Raw genomic sequence first — 17,168 nt, 5'->3', positions numbered from 1 at the left:
TTTTTCTACTAGTCATTTAATGGGCAAAATGTGATGTGTCTCTGACTAATCATGAGGACTAATTGCTGTCAGACTTTTTCCTTTCCCACCTTTTAAATAAAAGTTATCAAGGGAAACCTTAATTTAGCCTATTTTCCTCTCTCCTAAATTTATTGCACAGATATGTTAGTCTGTGTGAGTTAAGTGTGGAATAAAGAATGACCGAAATTATTGTTACCCTTGATCATGTGCACAGTCAATTATGAACCTAAATAAGTCATTCATTCCACACACCCAGTATCCTGGGGAGAATTATGGGGTCCCAAGATTTTTAGAGTTAGAACAGACCTTAATTCCTACCTCCCATTGACAGATGAGGAAACTGAAATGTAAAAAAAGTTTTAGTGACTTTGCCAAGGTTATATAAGTAGTAAGAATAGAGCAAGAATTACAGCTCAAGTCTTCTGATTCCCAATCTAGTATGCTTTTCCATCATATTACACTATTTTCTTGATTGACATAGTGGAATTTTACCACCATTGATCAGTACTGGACACCAGTAGCACTGACAGAAAAGACAGCCTCGTCTCCAGGGTAGGAACCTTTGTGTCTGCACAGTTCCATTCCTCTGATTGGTATTTGCTGAATGATAGAGTATCTTGATATATAGAAATCTTCAGTGTAGCAAAACACAGCTACACTTTGTTGTCCATGTTTGATGTTCCATCAGCCACCTCCAGGTCTTTGCACATCCGCATATCTAGAATGCTTTTCTTACCTCTACCTCTCGAATCTGCAGGTGTGATCAAGGCCCAACTTAAGTGCCACCTCCTCTAGGAACCCTTTTTGAGCTTTTCCCTTCCCCTCTGGTTCTTAGTGCTCATCCCCAAATCACTGTGTATAAATTTTGTATTTATTTATTCATTCATATGAGTGCTTTTTCCCTGCAGTAAAATGTAGACACCTTGAAGGCAGGTTTCTCTTTTTTGTCTTTTTATCCCTAAGGCCTAGCATTGGGTCTGGCATATAAGGGGCCTCTGTTAAATTGAACTGAACCAATGCTTTGCCTTTGAGAAGAATACATTGTGAACAAAATCACAAAACTGTTATAAAAGAGTAACAGTTAATTAAAGTAGATATGTCATAGAATTTCTGTTTGATTGCTACATGTAGTCATATTTAAGATTCACAGGAAAATGCTTGAAACCTAATGTGCTCTTTTATTGTATTTGTAGATCCACATCATAGATTTTGATGATGAAAATAATATTATAAACAAAAATGTTCTGCTCCATCAAGTGGGTGAAATTTGGCACATTAGTGCCAGTCCAGCTGATAAAGGTGTGCTAGCAACCTGCTACAATCAAAGTAAGTTCATATTTTTTCTATGTATGTATATATGCCCAGGAGGCAGAAACATTTAGGACTGTTTGTCCATTGTGGTAGAAACACTACCCCAAGGCCCACGTGTCAGTCTAGATTAGTTTTTTCTTAAAAGGTCTTGAAACTGCCCTGGAGACTTACTTAGCTCATTATATTAAAGGCTTGGGTTGTTGAGATAGCTGGCCAAAACCCCCAACACATTATTGCCTCTCTCAGACTTTTGTCTGCCAGATGATCATAGGTAACTTAGAGGCAGGGAAGCTGTGCTCAGCTGGATCAGAGCTGCAACCTGCTGAATATCCTTCCATTGCTCACAAAGTCTTTCCCATGCCAGGGCTAAGCAAACCTCCTTTTATTACCTGCCCTGTGTTCTACAGCTGTTTCGCTTTGTTCCAGCCATGCACCTAATCTTCCAGATGATCCTGAGTCAGGTGTGACTTACTTATTGCATCAGTCATTTCCCAAATAAAGTAGTGTGAAGTTGGTCAAAACAAAAACCCAACTTTTAAAGATTTATAAATCAGTGAAGTTACTGTTTCTCATGCAGGGTACTCTAATCACCATTTCCATGCCTCTGCACTGATTGTCCAACATGCCTGGAATGCATTCTCCCTCACCTCTGTTTCTTAGAATCCTTCATTTCTTTCAAAGTTTATCTTAAGGCCACCTTTTACACGGAGACTTTCCTTTTCTGATCCCAATAGCATCTCATCACCTTGTAACTCTTTCATACCCATACACTTACATATACATATATACATGGGTATATGTGTACATGTACACATAGATACACATATACACACATGTGTACTATGTACACAATATGCATACTATCTAATGTACTTATATTATACAATACATACATTTTTGTGTATATGTGTATACGTGTGTGTGTGTGTGTGTGTGTGTGTGTGTGTGTGTGTGTGTGTGTGTATCTTCCCCAGTGAGACTGTAAGGTCCTTGGGGGTAAGGATTGTCTTTGTATCTGTAGTATCTAGTGGTGCAGTTTCTAGAATATAGTAGGTTCTTAATAAATGTTTGTTGATTGATACATACATAAAGGTTATTGTTATTATGAGCAGATGTTCTCAGAAATGATTATATTACTAAGGTGCTTAGAAGAAAAACCTGAATCCCAGATGCTTTCACTACCTCGGGCAGCTTTAGTCTAAGTAGAGATTTTTGACACGGGGTCCATGAACTTGTTTTTAAAAAAAATTTTGATAACTTGTATTTCTATACAATTAGTTTTCTTTGTAATCTTATATGTTTTATGTACTTAAAAGCATTTTTCTGAGAAGGGGCCCTTATGCCTCAACAAAATGATCCATGACACAATAGAGTAAGAATTCCTCATCTAAGACGTGGTTGATGGGTGTTTAATGGTCAAAATGTGAAGAAAGCTGGTGCCTACGTAATTAGTAAGTTATCTAGGAATGTGTAAAAAGTGACTTTTGCCTCATTTTGTAGGTATGTTTGTATGTCATATATTGCAGTTAACAGATAATGAGAGCAGGACTGTTTCAAATACTATTTAGTAATTTCTTAAAAAAAAAACTTATTCAACATTTATGTTAATGTGCCCTAAATATCCCTCTTACCCGTGTAACCTACTGTTCTCTAATTTTTTGCTTCTCTGGGGTGATTCCCAATAGTGTCAAACTAAATATTTGTGAGACTGAAGTGACCATGGCTCTTCCTTAATTCTCCTTTTTCTGTCATTATCAATAATACCAGCTATCAAGCTTTTGGCTTTGGAAAGAAGATGTCCTTTAATTATATTTTCTACTATAATCATGCGAGGACAAAGTCCTCATGTTTTTTTCTATTCATGGTCTAAAAATGTTTCTTCCATTTCACATACCATCCAGAGGACTTTTGTATATACTGTGTATTATCCATCCTGTCACTTTTCCTCTTTCACACTCTCTAGGTTCATTAAAGTATTATTATAGGGATTGCTTCCCTTTCCTGCCAATTTAGCCAACATTATTCTCCTTTGCCTAAATTGGTTGCTTTTGAATTTTTAAATTCTATTATTAGATTTTCTATTTTCTGTAAATCCCTCCACAACTTTGCCTCTACTTAGCATTTTGTTTTTCTTCTTTGACACTCCTCTTTTTCAGGACCAAAAATTAATTTCTGAAAGAACCTTGCTGGCATTTACTTTTACTGTTGTCAACTATAGGATTTCATTAAGATCATCTCATCTATTAGAATATCTTCTCAATGAAGGTTCTCCAAGTTTCTTCTTTCTCTGTTTCTGTAAATACCTTATACAGACTATGACATTCAGTGATATTTGTTGAGCTTAGGTTTGTATGGATTTATTTTTTTAAAAAAATCATCTCGGGAGGCAGTTTATTTCTTGCTAAGCACTTTTCCCTTCACATAGGGTAAATTGCTATCAGGTGGTCAAAACATCCACAGGTATGATTAATTGAGAGAAAGAGAAAGAGGAACATTCTTTTCTACTCAAACAAATCTCCTTATTAAAATAACTAAAAATGAATTTAAATAACTAATATTTTTTTTCTTTAAAATAAAAAAATACAATTCAATTTTATTTTCTGTTCCAAATTCTCTTCCGTCCCTCACCAACTGAGGAGGCAAGAAAAAGAAAACTCCTTATAAATATGTATAGTCAAGCAAAACAATTCCTGCATTATCCATGTTCAAAAAAAGAAAGAAAATATATTTCATTATGTACTCTGAGTCTCTCAACTCTCTATCTGGATGAAATAGTATGTTTTATCATGAATTGTTTGAAATTGGTTGGTCGTTGTGTTAACCTGAGTTTCTAAGGATTTCAGAATTATTTATCTTTACAATATTGTTGTTATTGTGTAAATTATTCTTCTGGTTCTGTTCCCTTCACTTTGCATCAGTTCGTACAAGTCTTTCCAGGTTTTTCAGAAAATGTCACCTTCATCATTTCTTTCAGCTCAATAATATTCCATCACTTTCATATACTATCACTTGCTTAGCCATTCCTTAGTTCATGGACATCCTCTCAGTTTCCAGTTCTTTGCTACCATGAAAAGAGCTGCTATAAATATTTTTATACATATAGGTCTAATCTCCTTGGGGATATGTATCTAGAAGTAGTATTGCTAGATTAAGGGAAAAGCACAGTTAGTGACATTTTGGGTATAGTTCCAAATAGCTTTTCAGACTAGCTGGACCAATTCATAACTCTATCAAATGGTACATTAGTGTGCCTGTTTTCCCTCACCCCCTCCAACATTTGTCATTTGTCTCATCTGTCATCTTTACCATCTTTATGTATGAAGTAAAACCTCAAAGTTGTTTTAATTTTAACTTCTCTAATTATTAGCTGTCTCTCAATTTTAATTGCTTCAATTTAATTCAGTTTAGTTCAATGTACTGGTCTTCTCCAGATTTAAATAGAATTTTTTCTTCAATTTACCTTGAATTTTTTTGACTTAAGGTCATAACCTCAAGACACATTGATAGTTCTGGTACTTCTGATTAGCTTTTTCCATAAGTTCTTAAAGGCACCTTACTTAATCTCCTAGTAATTTTCTTCTATTTTTTAATTTTTTTTTATCTGGAAGATTAATCTGACTACTTTTAAACCAAGCATGAAAATGGCTTTCCTAGAACATACAGTTGAATCCAGGGGTGCTAAGGGCTTCTCTCTCTCTTAATATCCTAGATTTGGAAGAGACCTTAGAAGTTATTTGTCCAACACCTACCTGTAGCATGGTTACTAGTAGAAATAAGAAGGTTTCTGAGCCTGTCATATGCAGCTTATGGAACAGGAAGATGGACTTAATCTCTAAAAGTGTACTATTCTGTCATGGGGAGAAGCAAAACGAGAAATCAGGTTAACATTTCCTCCATTTCCTTTTATTTTGGTGTGGGGGGGACAGATTTTGATATCCTTTGATTCTTTTCCAAATAGAAGAGTGCCTGTAGGCATTTGACTACATCATTATCCAGAATCATTATGAGAACATTTATATGTTTTGAGAGTTTTGAAAGTGCTTTTCACAAATTATCTCATTTGATCTTTATAACACTGTGGGGTAGATAATGTTACCTCCATTTCATGAATAAGGAAACTGAGTCTTTGAGAGGTTAAGCTGTTTGGCCAAGGACATGTGGTTAATAACTGTCAAAGGTGGAATTTGACCCTGTATATTTCCTAGCCCTAAATCTAATACTCTCTCCACCATACTATTCTTCTTCCTGACCTGCATTCATTAAGCTCTTCGGAATTATCTTACTCATAGTATTAAATAGAGAAGTTCCTTCTACTATGGATGGACTTTAAAAAGGACTTAGAACTCCTTAAAAGCAAAGATAAGAACAAAACAAAACAATGTTAAGAACTATTTAGTTAGCTTCATTTTGTGTCTTTATCCTTCAAATAAATTTCTAAGCTCACAGTTCAGTAAATTAAAATAGGAAGTAAAATGCACGCAGCAATGGAGGGAATAGAATATCATTAAATTAGGTTAAAATTCAGGTCTTAATTTGTCATACCACTAAAAGGTATTTGGAAAAATAAGAATTGTCGTATGCGCTACACTTCTGTCAATTTGCATTTTGTGTGTGTTGCTTTTTCTCTAATGATGTGTAGACTAGAAGAAGGTTTTTTAGATGAAGACTTAGACCTTTTGCATGCTCTCTCTCTCTCACTCTCTCTTTTTTTTTACAGGGTTTGTAAGCACTACTAAAAAGTTATTCTTTGCCGGTTACAGGTCCAAAGATTTAGAGACAAGAACTGAAAGACACATTGATGCTGTTATTACATTGACCATAGTAGCTTGTTTCTTACCCATCTTGATGATTCTCTACTAACTTTTTTCCCTTCCCCAATCGTTATTCCCTTTCTTTGATCCCTTTAGGCAATTAGAGGCTATCATATTTTGATATTTTGGGCTAACTGTAATGCTACATAATCCGTAGATTAGCAGCCTATATCCTGGTGAGGGGGTGGTGGATAGATATTGAGTAAGATAGGTAGGTGGTGACTAAGGCACCAATCCCTAGAGTCATATTCCAAGATTTGTTACGTAGCAATAAGCCCACGCAGTGTCATACTTTTTTGGCTAACTTGTCGTGCCTTTTGTGAGTCTTCAGGGTTTGTATTTGTTTCATGGTGAGGAAGTTGGCAAGGAGGATAAAGAGTTGGGTCTTCTTTTTAAAAATGGCAGTCCAATTGAAGAAGTTTGCTATTTTCTTCCCCAGAGTTCTCCTGAGATGTCTTCTTTCTGGGAGTGTTTGCCACTTCTTCATTCTGAAGCTCACTTAGCTCAATTCTAGGATACATGCCTTGCTGCTATAAACTGCAGCTATGTGGATCTGGTCAGTATTTACTCAGTCTAAAAAGGCAGACTTTTGAATGCTTTGAAGTAATTTAGGATTTTTCTCTGCCTTCAAGAACAGAAGGAGATAAAGGGCTCTCATTCTTTTTTCTTTACTTATAGCCCTGCTTTCAGTACTTAACTAGTCTTGTAGGCATTAGGCCCTGTGGTTTATTTTCTGCTCCACTACAGATCAGGTTCAAGCTAAATGGTGATTAGTCCATCATCAAGACAGTTGAGTGTTTCGAATGATGTTTCAGAGATGTTAACTTGTTATAACTGGGTCAGTATGTGACACTATAGGAGAGAGATGGAGTATGAAGTTATTTTCTCAATAAGAGAATTCCTATACTTTTCTAAGGCACTGGAGGGGTAAAAAATAGTATTCTTTTTTGATGCATCTAATACTTTGAGATTTTAATTTTATGGTGAGTTCCTACTATGTTCTTAAGTTAATGGTTTTAATTTTTGCTCATTTCTCCTAATTGTAGATTTAAAAAATTCTAACATATTTTTACTAAATATAAATATCATGACTATCATTTTACTGCATGTTCTTAGTTTGAATATTTTATTGTTTTGGAAATGTGAATTATTTCACACTTAACATTATTTCCCCAGATAAGCCAGACTATCTTTTACTGAACTACTATTTCATTGTGATGATATAAAGTCAACAGAGGGCACCAATAGGCTGTTTCTATATTATAGAAGTCACTTTTGAGATTCTTTTGACTGTATTACTTTTAGTACTTCATCATAGTTGTTCCTGCTCAAAACTTTATTCATTGTGTGAAGCAGTAAATTTAAAATACTTTTATCAACTTTTCAGAGATTTTTGTAAATATTTTCATAGACACTAAAATCTTATTTGAAAACCACATTTACAGAATTGGACTGGAATGAGTTGTCAATTAAAAAAAGATGAAAACTTTCATTTATGACATTTATTTAAAGAGAAGAATATTAGGTTAGTACATATTATAACTGCATGTTATACTATAAATAGGGATTTTTTTAAAATGGAAAATTGCTATCAAGTTATTGTCAAAACTAGCTTTGTGTGAAATGCATTTAGTTGAATATATCCATTATTCAATCAGTTGTTTACCTTCTATATGTCCAGTACTGTGTTGGGCAGCAAGGAGAGATTTAAGAGAAATATCAAACAAAAACCCTTCCTTGGTCTTTGAGACCTTGTTAGATGGGAAGATAAGACTGATTCACACACATACAACCTGTTAACTGTCCTGTTTGAGATTGTATTTAATTTTGTAAGCTATCTTAAGTGTAGCAGTAGACAAGGTATACATCCTAAGCTAATTTCTTAAACATGTAATTAGAGAATATAGTACTTAAGACTTGTATATATAATCAGGGTTTAATTAGTACTGCTTCAGGGTGAAAAGGGAGATAGGATAAAGGAGAATGGGCATCAGAACAGTTGAATGTCCATTGGGTTCAGATTTTTGTAATAAATAATAGGGAAATAGAAAGTTTAGAACTTAGAATCTGTAAAATAATGTGATTTTTATGGAAAACTTGGAACCAGTAGTCTCTTTAAGTCAAGAGTTAGGCCACTTAAGGAGGGACCTTCATTTTGCTTCTAAAGAATGAATTCATCAATGCGTTCTGTACAAATCTAAGAGGAGAGAGAGAGACAGAGACAGAGACAGAGACAGATAGACTGAGAGACAGAGACAGAGAGACAAAGACATAGACACAAAGTTACTGGGAGAGAGAGAATAATTTATTTCTTGAGGACTTACCACGTGCTAGGTCTATGCTAAACTCTGGGCATACAAAAACAAGAAAACAAGCTGACGTCAACTCTGAAGGAGTTTACGTTCTGCAAAGATACTTGAGGGTAACCAAGGGGCCTCAAAATTATTGGGGAGTTAGTTGTGGGTACCCGAAGCATGTGAAGACTTCCCCAGTGGAATAGGTGGATGTGAACAGTTTGTTACGGTGGGCCATGAAGATGATGAAAGCAGGCTCTGTAGAGTACTTAGAGCTTGGTTAGACGTCAAAGATGCCAAGGTTATCCACTGAATCCTAAACCATCACCAGTTGTCTTGACTTTTGTCATGCCATTGGACTCTGATGACTCTGGAAGAGAGAATGAGGCCAATGACTTCCCACAACCCTGCCTCACTTAAATCTTATTTATATGCAAATTAAAACACATCACCCATACCATTTTACCATTTTTACCTACCTTGAAGTCCTGTGGTGACAAGCCAGTGATGAAGCAGTAGGTACAGATATACTGAGAACTATGATCACAGTCCTGCACACAAGTGGCCCAGGCCATAGGGTCATCTCACTGGACTGAAGCAACAATGGGATTCAGCAGCTCCCAGGCGTCTGAGGAGCCTTTTTAAAGGACTGTACTGTACTGCTCACCTTCTGACATGAAGAAAGGGCTAGAAAAGGTGCATTAAAAATAGTCCACTTTACCTAACCTAACCCTGGCCTGCTTACTGTGGCAGGTGGAGACCCTACCCTGTAGTTGAAACACAAAAAAAGTATAAAAATTTTGCAAAGATGATTCCACTCACCATTTGTACATGGAATGTGCTCACACTTTTGTACAACTAGAAATCCAGTAGACCTGAAAGCTAACAGTTCTTGTGAGAGAACTTAGCAGATAAAGCATCCAGATAGTAGCCCTGAGTGAAACAAGGCTGGCAAGTGAAGGCCAGCTTACTGAAGTCAGAGCTGAATACCCATTTTTTTCTAGAGTGGCTGCAATGATAATGATAGAGCGTGTAGTGAAACTGGCATAATTTCTGCAATCAAATCTGACAACAAGATTTTATGCCTCCCAAAAGGAATGAACAACAGGCTGATGACAATACTATTACCAGTTGCAGGAAAGTGCCATGCCACTATCATCAATACACCCCACCATGATGAACCCTGATGAGGTCAAAGAAAAATTTTGTGAAGATTGGGAGATCCTCATCATCAGTGTGCCGGCACAGATTATCAGGCATAACAGAGGAGGAATGGGAGGAATGGAGTTGGAAACAGCAACAGCAATGATCACTTACTGCCGAAGACTTATGTATCTGATGATCTTCTCATCACCATGCTGTCTTCTGTTTACCTAAATGCAATAAAATTTCATGGGTGCACCCTCATGGCAAACATTGGCATTTAGTAGACTATGTCATTGTCAGGAGAAGGGACAGACAGGATGTGAGAGTGACGAAGGCAGTTGTGGCACAGATTGCTGGACCAATCATCTCCAAGCTAAATATTCTCATTCAACAGACGTGGAAGCCCCAAGGCAAAATGACTACCAGAAGACTTAATGTGAACAGATTAGAGCTCTTCTTCATGTGTGAACAGTTGTTGCTGACTTGAAGGGAAAGCTGAGTCAACACATAGTTGGCAACAGTGGAGTAGAAAAGGAATTGACAGCTTTCAGAGATATATGTACAGCACCATATTACTTATTTGAGCCAGAACACTAGCAAACATCAAGATTTGCTTGATGAAAATAATAGAGAAATTCAGAAGTTGATAAATGAAAAATGAGAACTCCACAGGGTTTACCAGCAGTATAGTTTGTCTGTTTCTAAGAAGGCAACATTTAAGTCCATCAAAAGTAAAGTGTAGGCAAAACCTAGAAAGATGCAGGATTCTTGGCTCAGTAAGAAGGGAGGTGAAATTCAGTTTTATGCTTATAGTAGCAATCCATAGCACTTTTATGATGCCTAAGACTGTTTATGGGCCAAAGACCTATAGTGCATCTCAACTACTCAGTGCTGATGGAACCACATTGATTAATGATAAAGACATGAACTTGGAGAGGTGAGCTGAACACTTTGATAGTCTTCTCAGCAGGTCATCATCAATGAATGCTGAAGCCACTGACCATTTACCTCAGGGTGAAGTCAGTACCTCTCTTGCTGAACTTCCAGCAGAAGAATTGGTTTTGAATGACATTACACTACTCTCTTGTGGCAATTGTATTGTATTGTGTTGTGTTGTATTGTATACCAGTAGAGATTTACAAGGTAGGGAGTCCACAGCTTGTATAAGAGCTTATTGAAATCTTTTGGGTTATATGGCAAGATGAAGTTATCCCCCAAGAGTTCAAGGATGCTGCCATTGTCCATCTCTGTAAAAGAAAAGGAACTAGATTGTCCTCTGACAACCACAGGGGTGTCTCTCTCTAAGTCATTGCTGGTAGGACTCTTGCCAGAGACCTCCTTAATGGGCTGATCCTTCACCTGGAAGACAGTCTTCTGCCCGAGAGCCAGTGTGGCTTCAGAAAGGGCTGAGGAATGGTTGATATGGTGTTTGCTGCCTGATAACTCCTGGAGAAATGCCAGCAGAACATAGGTCTGTATATGATGTTCATTGATCTGATCAAGGGCTTTAATACTGTCAGTTGTGAGGGCTTGTGGAAGATCATGGCAAAATTTGTTTGCTTGGAGAAGGTCATCAGTATTATACACTAGCTTCATGGTGGCGTGCTTGCATAGGTTTTGGATAATGGACAATCCTCTTGCACTTTTGCAGTCACCAGTGGAGTGAAGCAAGGCTGTGTGCTTGTTCCCATATTTTTAGCATGACTTTTCCAGTGATGTTGGATGTCTTTAACAAGGTTGAAAATTACAGCAAGGTCAGATACTTCACTGATGGTAAATTATTTTACTTGAAAATGCTACAAGCCAAGACTGAAGTGTAGGGAGAGTTGGTGCATGACTTTTTGTTCACAGGTAATTGTGCACTCAGTGCAGCCTCTGAAGCTGAGATGCCACAGAGTATGGGTTGATTCTTTGCCACTGATGCTAATTTTGGCTAGATAACATCAAGAAAACAGAGGTTCTCTACCAGCCAGTACCATGACATCCATCTGTGGAACGATTGTTTATAGCAAATGGAGAAATTTTGAACGCTATAGATAGGTTCACTTACCTTGACAATATACTTTCCAGGGATGACAACGTAGATGATGAGGTTAACACATGCATTAGAGCTAGCTCAGTGTTTGGGAGGCTCTGAAGGAAAATGTGGGAGAGAAGAGGTAGGCTGCCTACCAAACTGAAGGTCTGTGGAGCTGTTGTGCTGACCTCATTGTTGTACATCTGTGAAACCTGAACAGTGTACCAGTGCTGTGCCAGGAAACTGAATCCTTTCCATTTGAATTGTCTTAGGAAGATTCTGAAGGTCACTTGTCTAAATAAGGTACTGGACAATGAGATCCTATCTTGAGCTAAGCTGCCAAGCATTCAAATTCTACTGCAGAGAGTGCAACTCTGATGGGGTGGCCACATTGTTCAAATGCCAAATGTAAGTTTGCCTAAGAGACTTTTTTTATAGAGAACTCACACAAAGGCAAGCATTCACATGGAAGTCAGGAGAAGCAATACAAGGTCACTCTCACAGTTTCTCTGAAGAACGTTGGACTCAGTGGTGAGACATGGGAGACACTAACAAAGGACACCCAGCATGGTGTGCTCATGTCAAAGAAGGTCCTGTGCTCTGTGAGCAAAGAAGAATTTCAGTAGCCTAAAGGAAATGAGAGATGCCCAAATTTAGAGATATCTGCACTTCAAATATTCATATGGATTATTTGTGCCCAACCTGTGGTAGAACCTTCTGAGATCAAATTGGTCTGATCAGCCGTAGTTGGATATGGTGTACATTAACCCTGTCATAGTGACATCATTTTGGTCTTCTTCAAGCAGAAAGGCCGACAACCAAGATTCTAGCAAGGGAAGATAGCACCAAAGGGGAGGCTGAAGGTTGGGGGAGGATTGTGTAAGAAGTGGCTGGTATGTAAGTGAAGTAGATTGGAGAGTGAACCAGGAGATAAGTGAGAGGAAACAGGGAAAAGATAACTAGGAGACCTATATTATACCTACTTTATTGAACACAATTCACTAATCTATGTGATTATAAAGGAAAGAACATGAGACTCATGAAGATTTGGATTCTAGTCCAGGTTTTGTTGCCAACTTGCAGTGTGGCTTCCTTTCTCTCAAAGAGAGTTGATGATAATTCTTCTCTTCACAGGTTATTGTGAAGATTTCATGAGACAGTAGACTTATACTGTTCTGAAGAATTTGAAAGAGCTATGCAAATGGGGTATTCTATTTGGAGTACTTCAGTGACTCTGTAAGCCTGTATTTCCACCAGAGATACTGATCAGAGCCCATTCATGCCTTTTTGTTGTGTGCATCTCATGTTCATGTTGTCCTGTATGTTCAGCACAGTGTGGGGTGGGGTGTGTCCTCATTTCACGACCAGTCCTTCTTCTTTCTGGAGTGTACATTTCATTGACCTTCTTTATGTCATTTCTCCTTCTTCTTTCTGGAGTATACATTTAATTGACCTTCTTTATGTCATTTCTCCTGTGTAATTACTTGTTTTAATGTGTTGCCCCCTACTCATATCCATCATGTTCCTCTTCTTTGAGAGAAAGCTCTCCATCTTCTTTTAGGTGACCTTAACTTCAGTTCTGTAGAAACTAGCTCTTTATGATTGGCAGTCATGCAACATTATTAGAAAAATATTGGTGTTAAGAAGGTAGGCCTTTGTTTCAGAGAAAAATTTGTTGTCATTAAAAGAATTTTGTAATTTCCCAAGGGTAATCCCTTTTGCTCACAGCCTATTCAACTCTGGGCTCTGCTCATTGTCCATTTGCAGTGCCTTTCCAAGATTTTACGAATGAGTTTATATTCTAAACCAGTGCTGCCCTTGGCAGCCATAGCATTTCATTTAGTAAGCAGATCAGACATTTGCTGACTAAGGAGATTTTTAAACTTTAGGTCTCCTTGTTATGGCAATTGATTTATATATGAGTTAAACTTCTTTATAATATTTGTTCTGAGATGGTACTGTCATTTCATATGTGCACTATAGTTTTCCTGAGAAGCTTACAGTGCTTTTATTTACTGTTCTAAATCATCCTTACATCTGTTTTGTAAACTTGAATGGAAAAATAGTTGTAATATCTCCATATTATAGAAAGGAGACTGAGGCAGTAGAGGGATTAACCTTCTCCCTTCTCTTTTCCTTCTCCCTCAATTTTTAAAAAATTTAGTGCACTTATATCAGAGTCAGAAACATAAGTTTCCTTTCTTTGTGAGACCACATCGCCTCTTCATTGGCTTATACTCTAATATACTAAGTATAGTATTATGAAATTTTCCTTTCCTTAAGTTGTAAATGAACATTTGAGCCTTGAATTCTGTTCTGTTTTGACCATACAGCTTCGTCCCTATAGGAAGGGACCTAGAGTGGAATATTGCTTTATTTGGCCACTCTTCTTAAATATGGTAGATTTCTAAGCAATTAATGCCGTAACATTGATAAATTGTGTCAGATCTGCCTCTCTCCAAAGAGATAGGGTGGTACAGTTCCACTATAATTGATATCATAGCTAAGACGAATATGTAATTTAAAATGTATTTTGCAGAATCGTGGAATTGCAGTGTTAAAAAAAGACCTCAGGAGTTATCTAATCCAACTCCTACCTGAACCGTGCATCTCATCCAAAGTATTCCCACATTTCCTTACAGTACATTGCTAAGTCAATAAGCCCTCATTAAATGCTTACTAGGTGCTAGGCACTGTGTTAGGTGTTGGGGATACAATAAAAGGCAAAAATAGTCCTTATACTCAGAGTTCAGACTGTAATGGGGGAAACAACATGTAAACAACTATATATAAATAAGATATATTTATATTTATTATCTAGACACATTTATATATGTGTATATATGTATATATATGTGTATATGTGTGTGTATATATGTATATATATGTGTGTGTGTGTGTGTGTGTGTGTACGTCTCTGTCTCTGTCTCTGTCTCTCTCCTTCCTCCCCTCTCTTTCGCTTTCCCTTTCTCTCTCCCCTCCCCTTATTCTCTCTCTTTCTGGAGGTAATCTTAGAAGGAAGGCATTGCTATTGAGTAGAGGTAGGAAGGATTCTTGAAGGAAGCCAGGAAGTGAAGATGATGAGGGAGAACGTTACAGGCATAGGGGGCAGCCAGTGAAAAAGAATGGTTTTGGGAGATGGAGTATCTTGTGTGAGGAGGAGCAAAGAGGCTAGTGTAACTGGATCAGAGAGTACATTGAGGCGAATAAGGTGCAAGAGGACTGGAAAGGTAGGAAGGTTATGAAGGGCTTTAAAAGTTAAATAGAGGATTTTATTGATCATTTGGTAATAAGTAGACATTAGAGTTTATCAAATAGGAGGGTGGCATAGTTAGACCTGTGTTTTAGTAAGATCAGTCTGAAAGCTGGGTGGAAGATAGATTGGAGTGGGAAGAGACTTGAGGCAGTGGATTTAACCAGTAGGCTTTTGCAGTAGTCCAGACATGAGCTAATAAGGGCGTGCATCAGGGTAGTGGCTATATCAGTGGTGAGAAGGGTGTGTATATGGGAGATATGAAGGTATAATCAACAAGACTTGGCAACAGATTAAATATGGGGTTGTGAACCTGGATGACTTGGAGGATTGTGATGCCCTCAACAATAATGGGGAATTTAGGAAGAGGGAAGGTTTTTTTGGGGATACTGAGTTCAGTTTTATAAATGTTGAATTTTAAGATATCAATGGGATATCGAATTTGAGACGTCCGGTCGGCATGTGAGCCTGGAATCCAGGAGAGAAGTTAGCACTAGATAAATATATGTGAGAATTATCTGCCTAGAGATGATAATTAAGGCCATGGGAGCTGATGAGTTCACCAAGAGAGATTGAGTAGAGGCAGAAGAGGAAAGGGCTTAGGACAGAGACTTTGGGAGCACCTATGGCTAGCAGTCATGAACTTGAAAGAAGATCGAGCAAAAGAGACTAAAAAACAGCCAGACAGATTGATGGACAACCAGTGTCATGAAAACCTAGAGAGAAGAAAGTATCAAATGAAAGAGCCTGATAGAAGTGTCAAAGGCTGCAGGGAAATCAAGAAGATTAAGGACTGACAAAAGGCCAGTGAATTTGGCAATTAAGTAACATTGGAGAGAGCAGTTTTTATTGAATGACAGCAGCAGAAGCCAGGTTCCAGAGTGTCAGAAGAGAGGGGAAAGGAAATGGAGGCACTTATTGTAGAAAGCCTTCTCAAAGAGTTTATCCAAGAAAGGGAAGAGAAGTATAGGAAATAACTAGCAGGGGTCATCAGAATCAAGTCAGGATTTTTTTTTTTTTTGAGTATATGGGAGACATAGACATGTTTGTAGGCAGCAGGGAACCAGCCACTTGTCAGGGAGAGGTTGGAGATTAGTGAGAGTGAGAATGAAAGAAGGGGCAGCTCAGTAATGCAAGTATTATTATTTCCATCTTACAGATGAAGAAACTGGGGCTTAGAGAGATTTTTGAGGTCTTTGAAATCTTTCAAATCCAGACAACCAGGATTTGAATCCAGATTTTCTAATTTGAAGTCCATTACTTTTTCTGTTCTACCATACTGTGTGCTCCAGTTACCCAAAAATAACACTCGGAGATTTTCTAGGTATAAAGTGAAAGATTTATTATGTTCTCGCGAGAAGCGGGCATCTGCTTCGCCCGGCAGTCTGAGGGAAGCGAGGCGAGGCACAAAGGTCAGAACAAAGGTTATATAGTCCTAGCAGAGACACCCAACTATGAATAAGCATAGTTAAGCAAAACAGATCCACACAGTGGCCGTGTCCAAAAATGTCTCCTTCTGCATCTTGAATTTATCACCTGCCTATCTGTAGATGAGAAGAGTTAAGTAACATGCTTCATAATAGGTCCTCTGGAAATGTACCTTTAATTAGAGTTCCTAAATATTACAAAATTATTTTTCTCTAAAATGCTGCTGTTATTGTATAAGCCATTTTCCTGTTCTGCTTAATTCACTCTGTATCAGTTTATACCAGTCTTCCTGTGATTGTCTGAAATTGTCTCTTTTATCACTTTTTCCATTACATTTATGTATCACAGTTTGTTCAGCCATTCCGTAACTATGGACGCCTCTTAGTGTCCCATTCTTTGCTTTTCCTTTTTTTCTCTTTCTGTCCTTGCTCCAGGATTCACTTTCCAAAGTTAGTTTTACTTTCAACTATTCTCTTCCTGTTATTGTCTTCTCTCTTAATCCTCACTTTTTCTGTACCCCTGCTTGTTTCCCTGCTAAGTTTGTTGTCTTTCTATATTAAACCTTGTGTGTGCAGAAGTGCGAGTATGTGTTCAACCTTCTTTTGTCCAGTTCAGAGAATAGTGAAATTCATCTGATGAATGTTCACCTCACTTCCTCAGTATTTCTATACTCTTCTCATGTACCTTATTTGTGAGAAGTATTAAGTTGCATCCCCTCTTTTCTACTTTCTATACTAGTATTTTCCTTTTATCTTTCCTTTTTTTCCCCCTCTTAAATTTAGCCCCCAATAGAAACAGTCCATTCTTAGAACCTCTCTTTGTCTCATTTAGCTTCTTCAATGCCCTTCAAAGACATTGAGGTACTAAAGGTTTCCTCTGTTAGAATG

At 37.6% G+C, this 17,168-nt stretch overlaps 1 protein-coding gene across 3 annotated transcripts in view; it reads left to right on the top strand.

The window, feature by feature from the left end:
- The window catches only part of EIPR1 (EARP complex and GARP complex interacting protein 1), a 217,278-nt gene that overhangs the window by 31,496 nt on the left and 168,614 nt on the right, over positions 1-17,168 (top strand). For 2 of the 3 annotated variants that reach the window (XM_020965872.2, XM_078149746.1), the window contains exon 3: positions 1,215-1,347. The exons of the other annotated variant lie outside the window; for it this stretch is intronic. In XM_020965872.2, the coding sequence (XP_020821531.1) occupies positions 1,215-1,347 (133 nt within the window). The remainder of the gene's footprint in view (positions 1-1,214; positions 1,348-17,168) is intronic. 3 annotated transcript variants of the gene reach the window in all.

This window comes from Phascolarctos cinereus, unplaced genomic scaffold, assembly GCF_003287225.1.
Source record: "Phascolarctos cinereus isolate Bilbo 61053 unplaced genomic scaffold, phaCin_HiC Scaffold_2;HRSCAF=192, whole genome shotgun sequence".
In the NCBI taxonomy this organism is placed as follows: domain Eukaryota; kingdom Metazoa; phylum Chordata; class Mammalia; order Diprotodontia; family Phascolarctidae; genus Phascolarctos; species Phascolarctos cinereus.
This window is presented reverse-complemented; position numbering and strand designations above follow the sequence as displayed.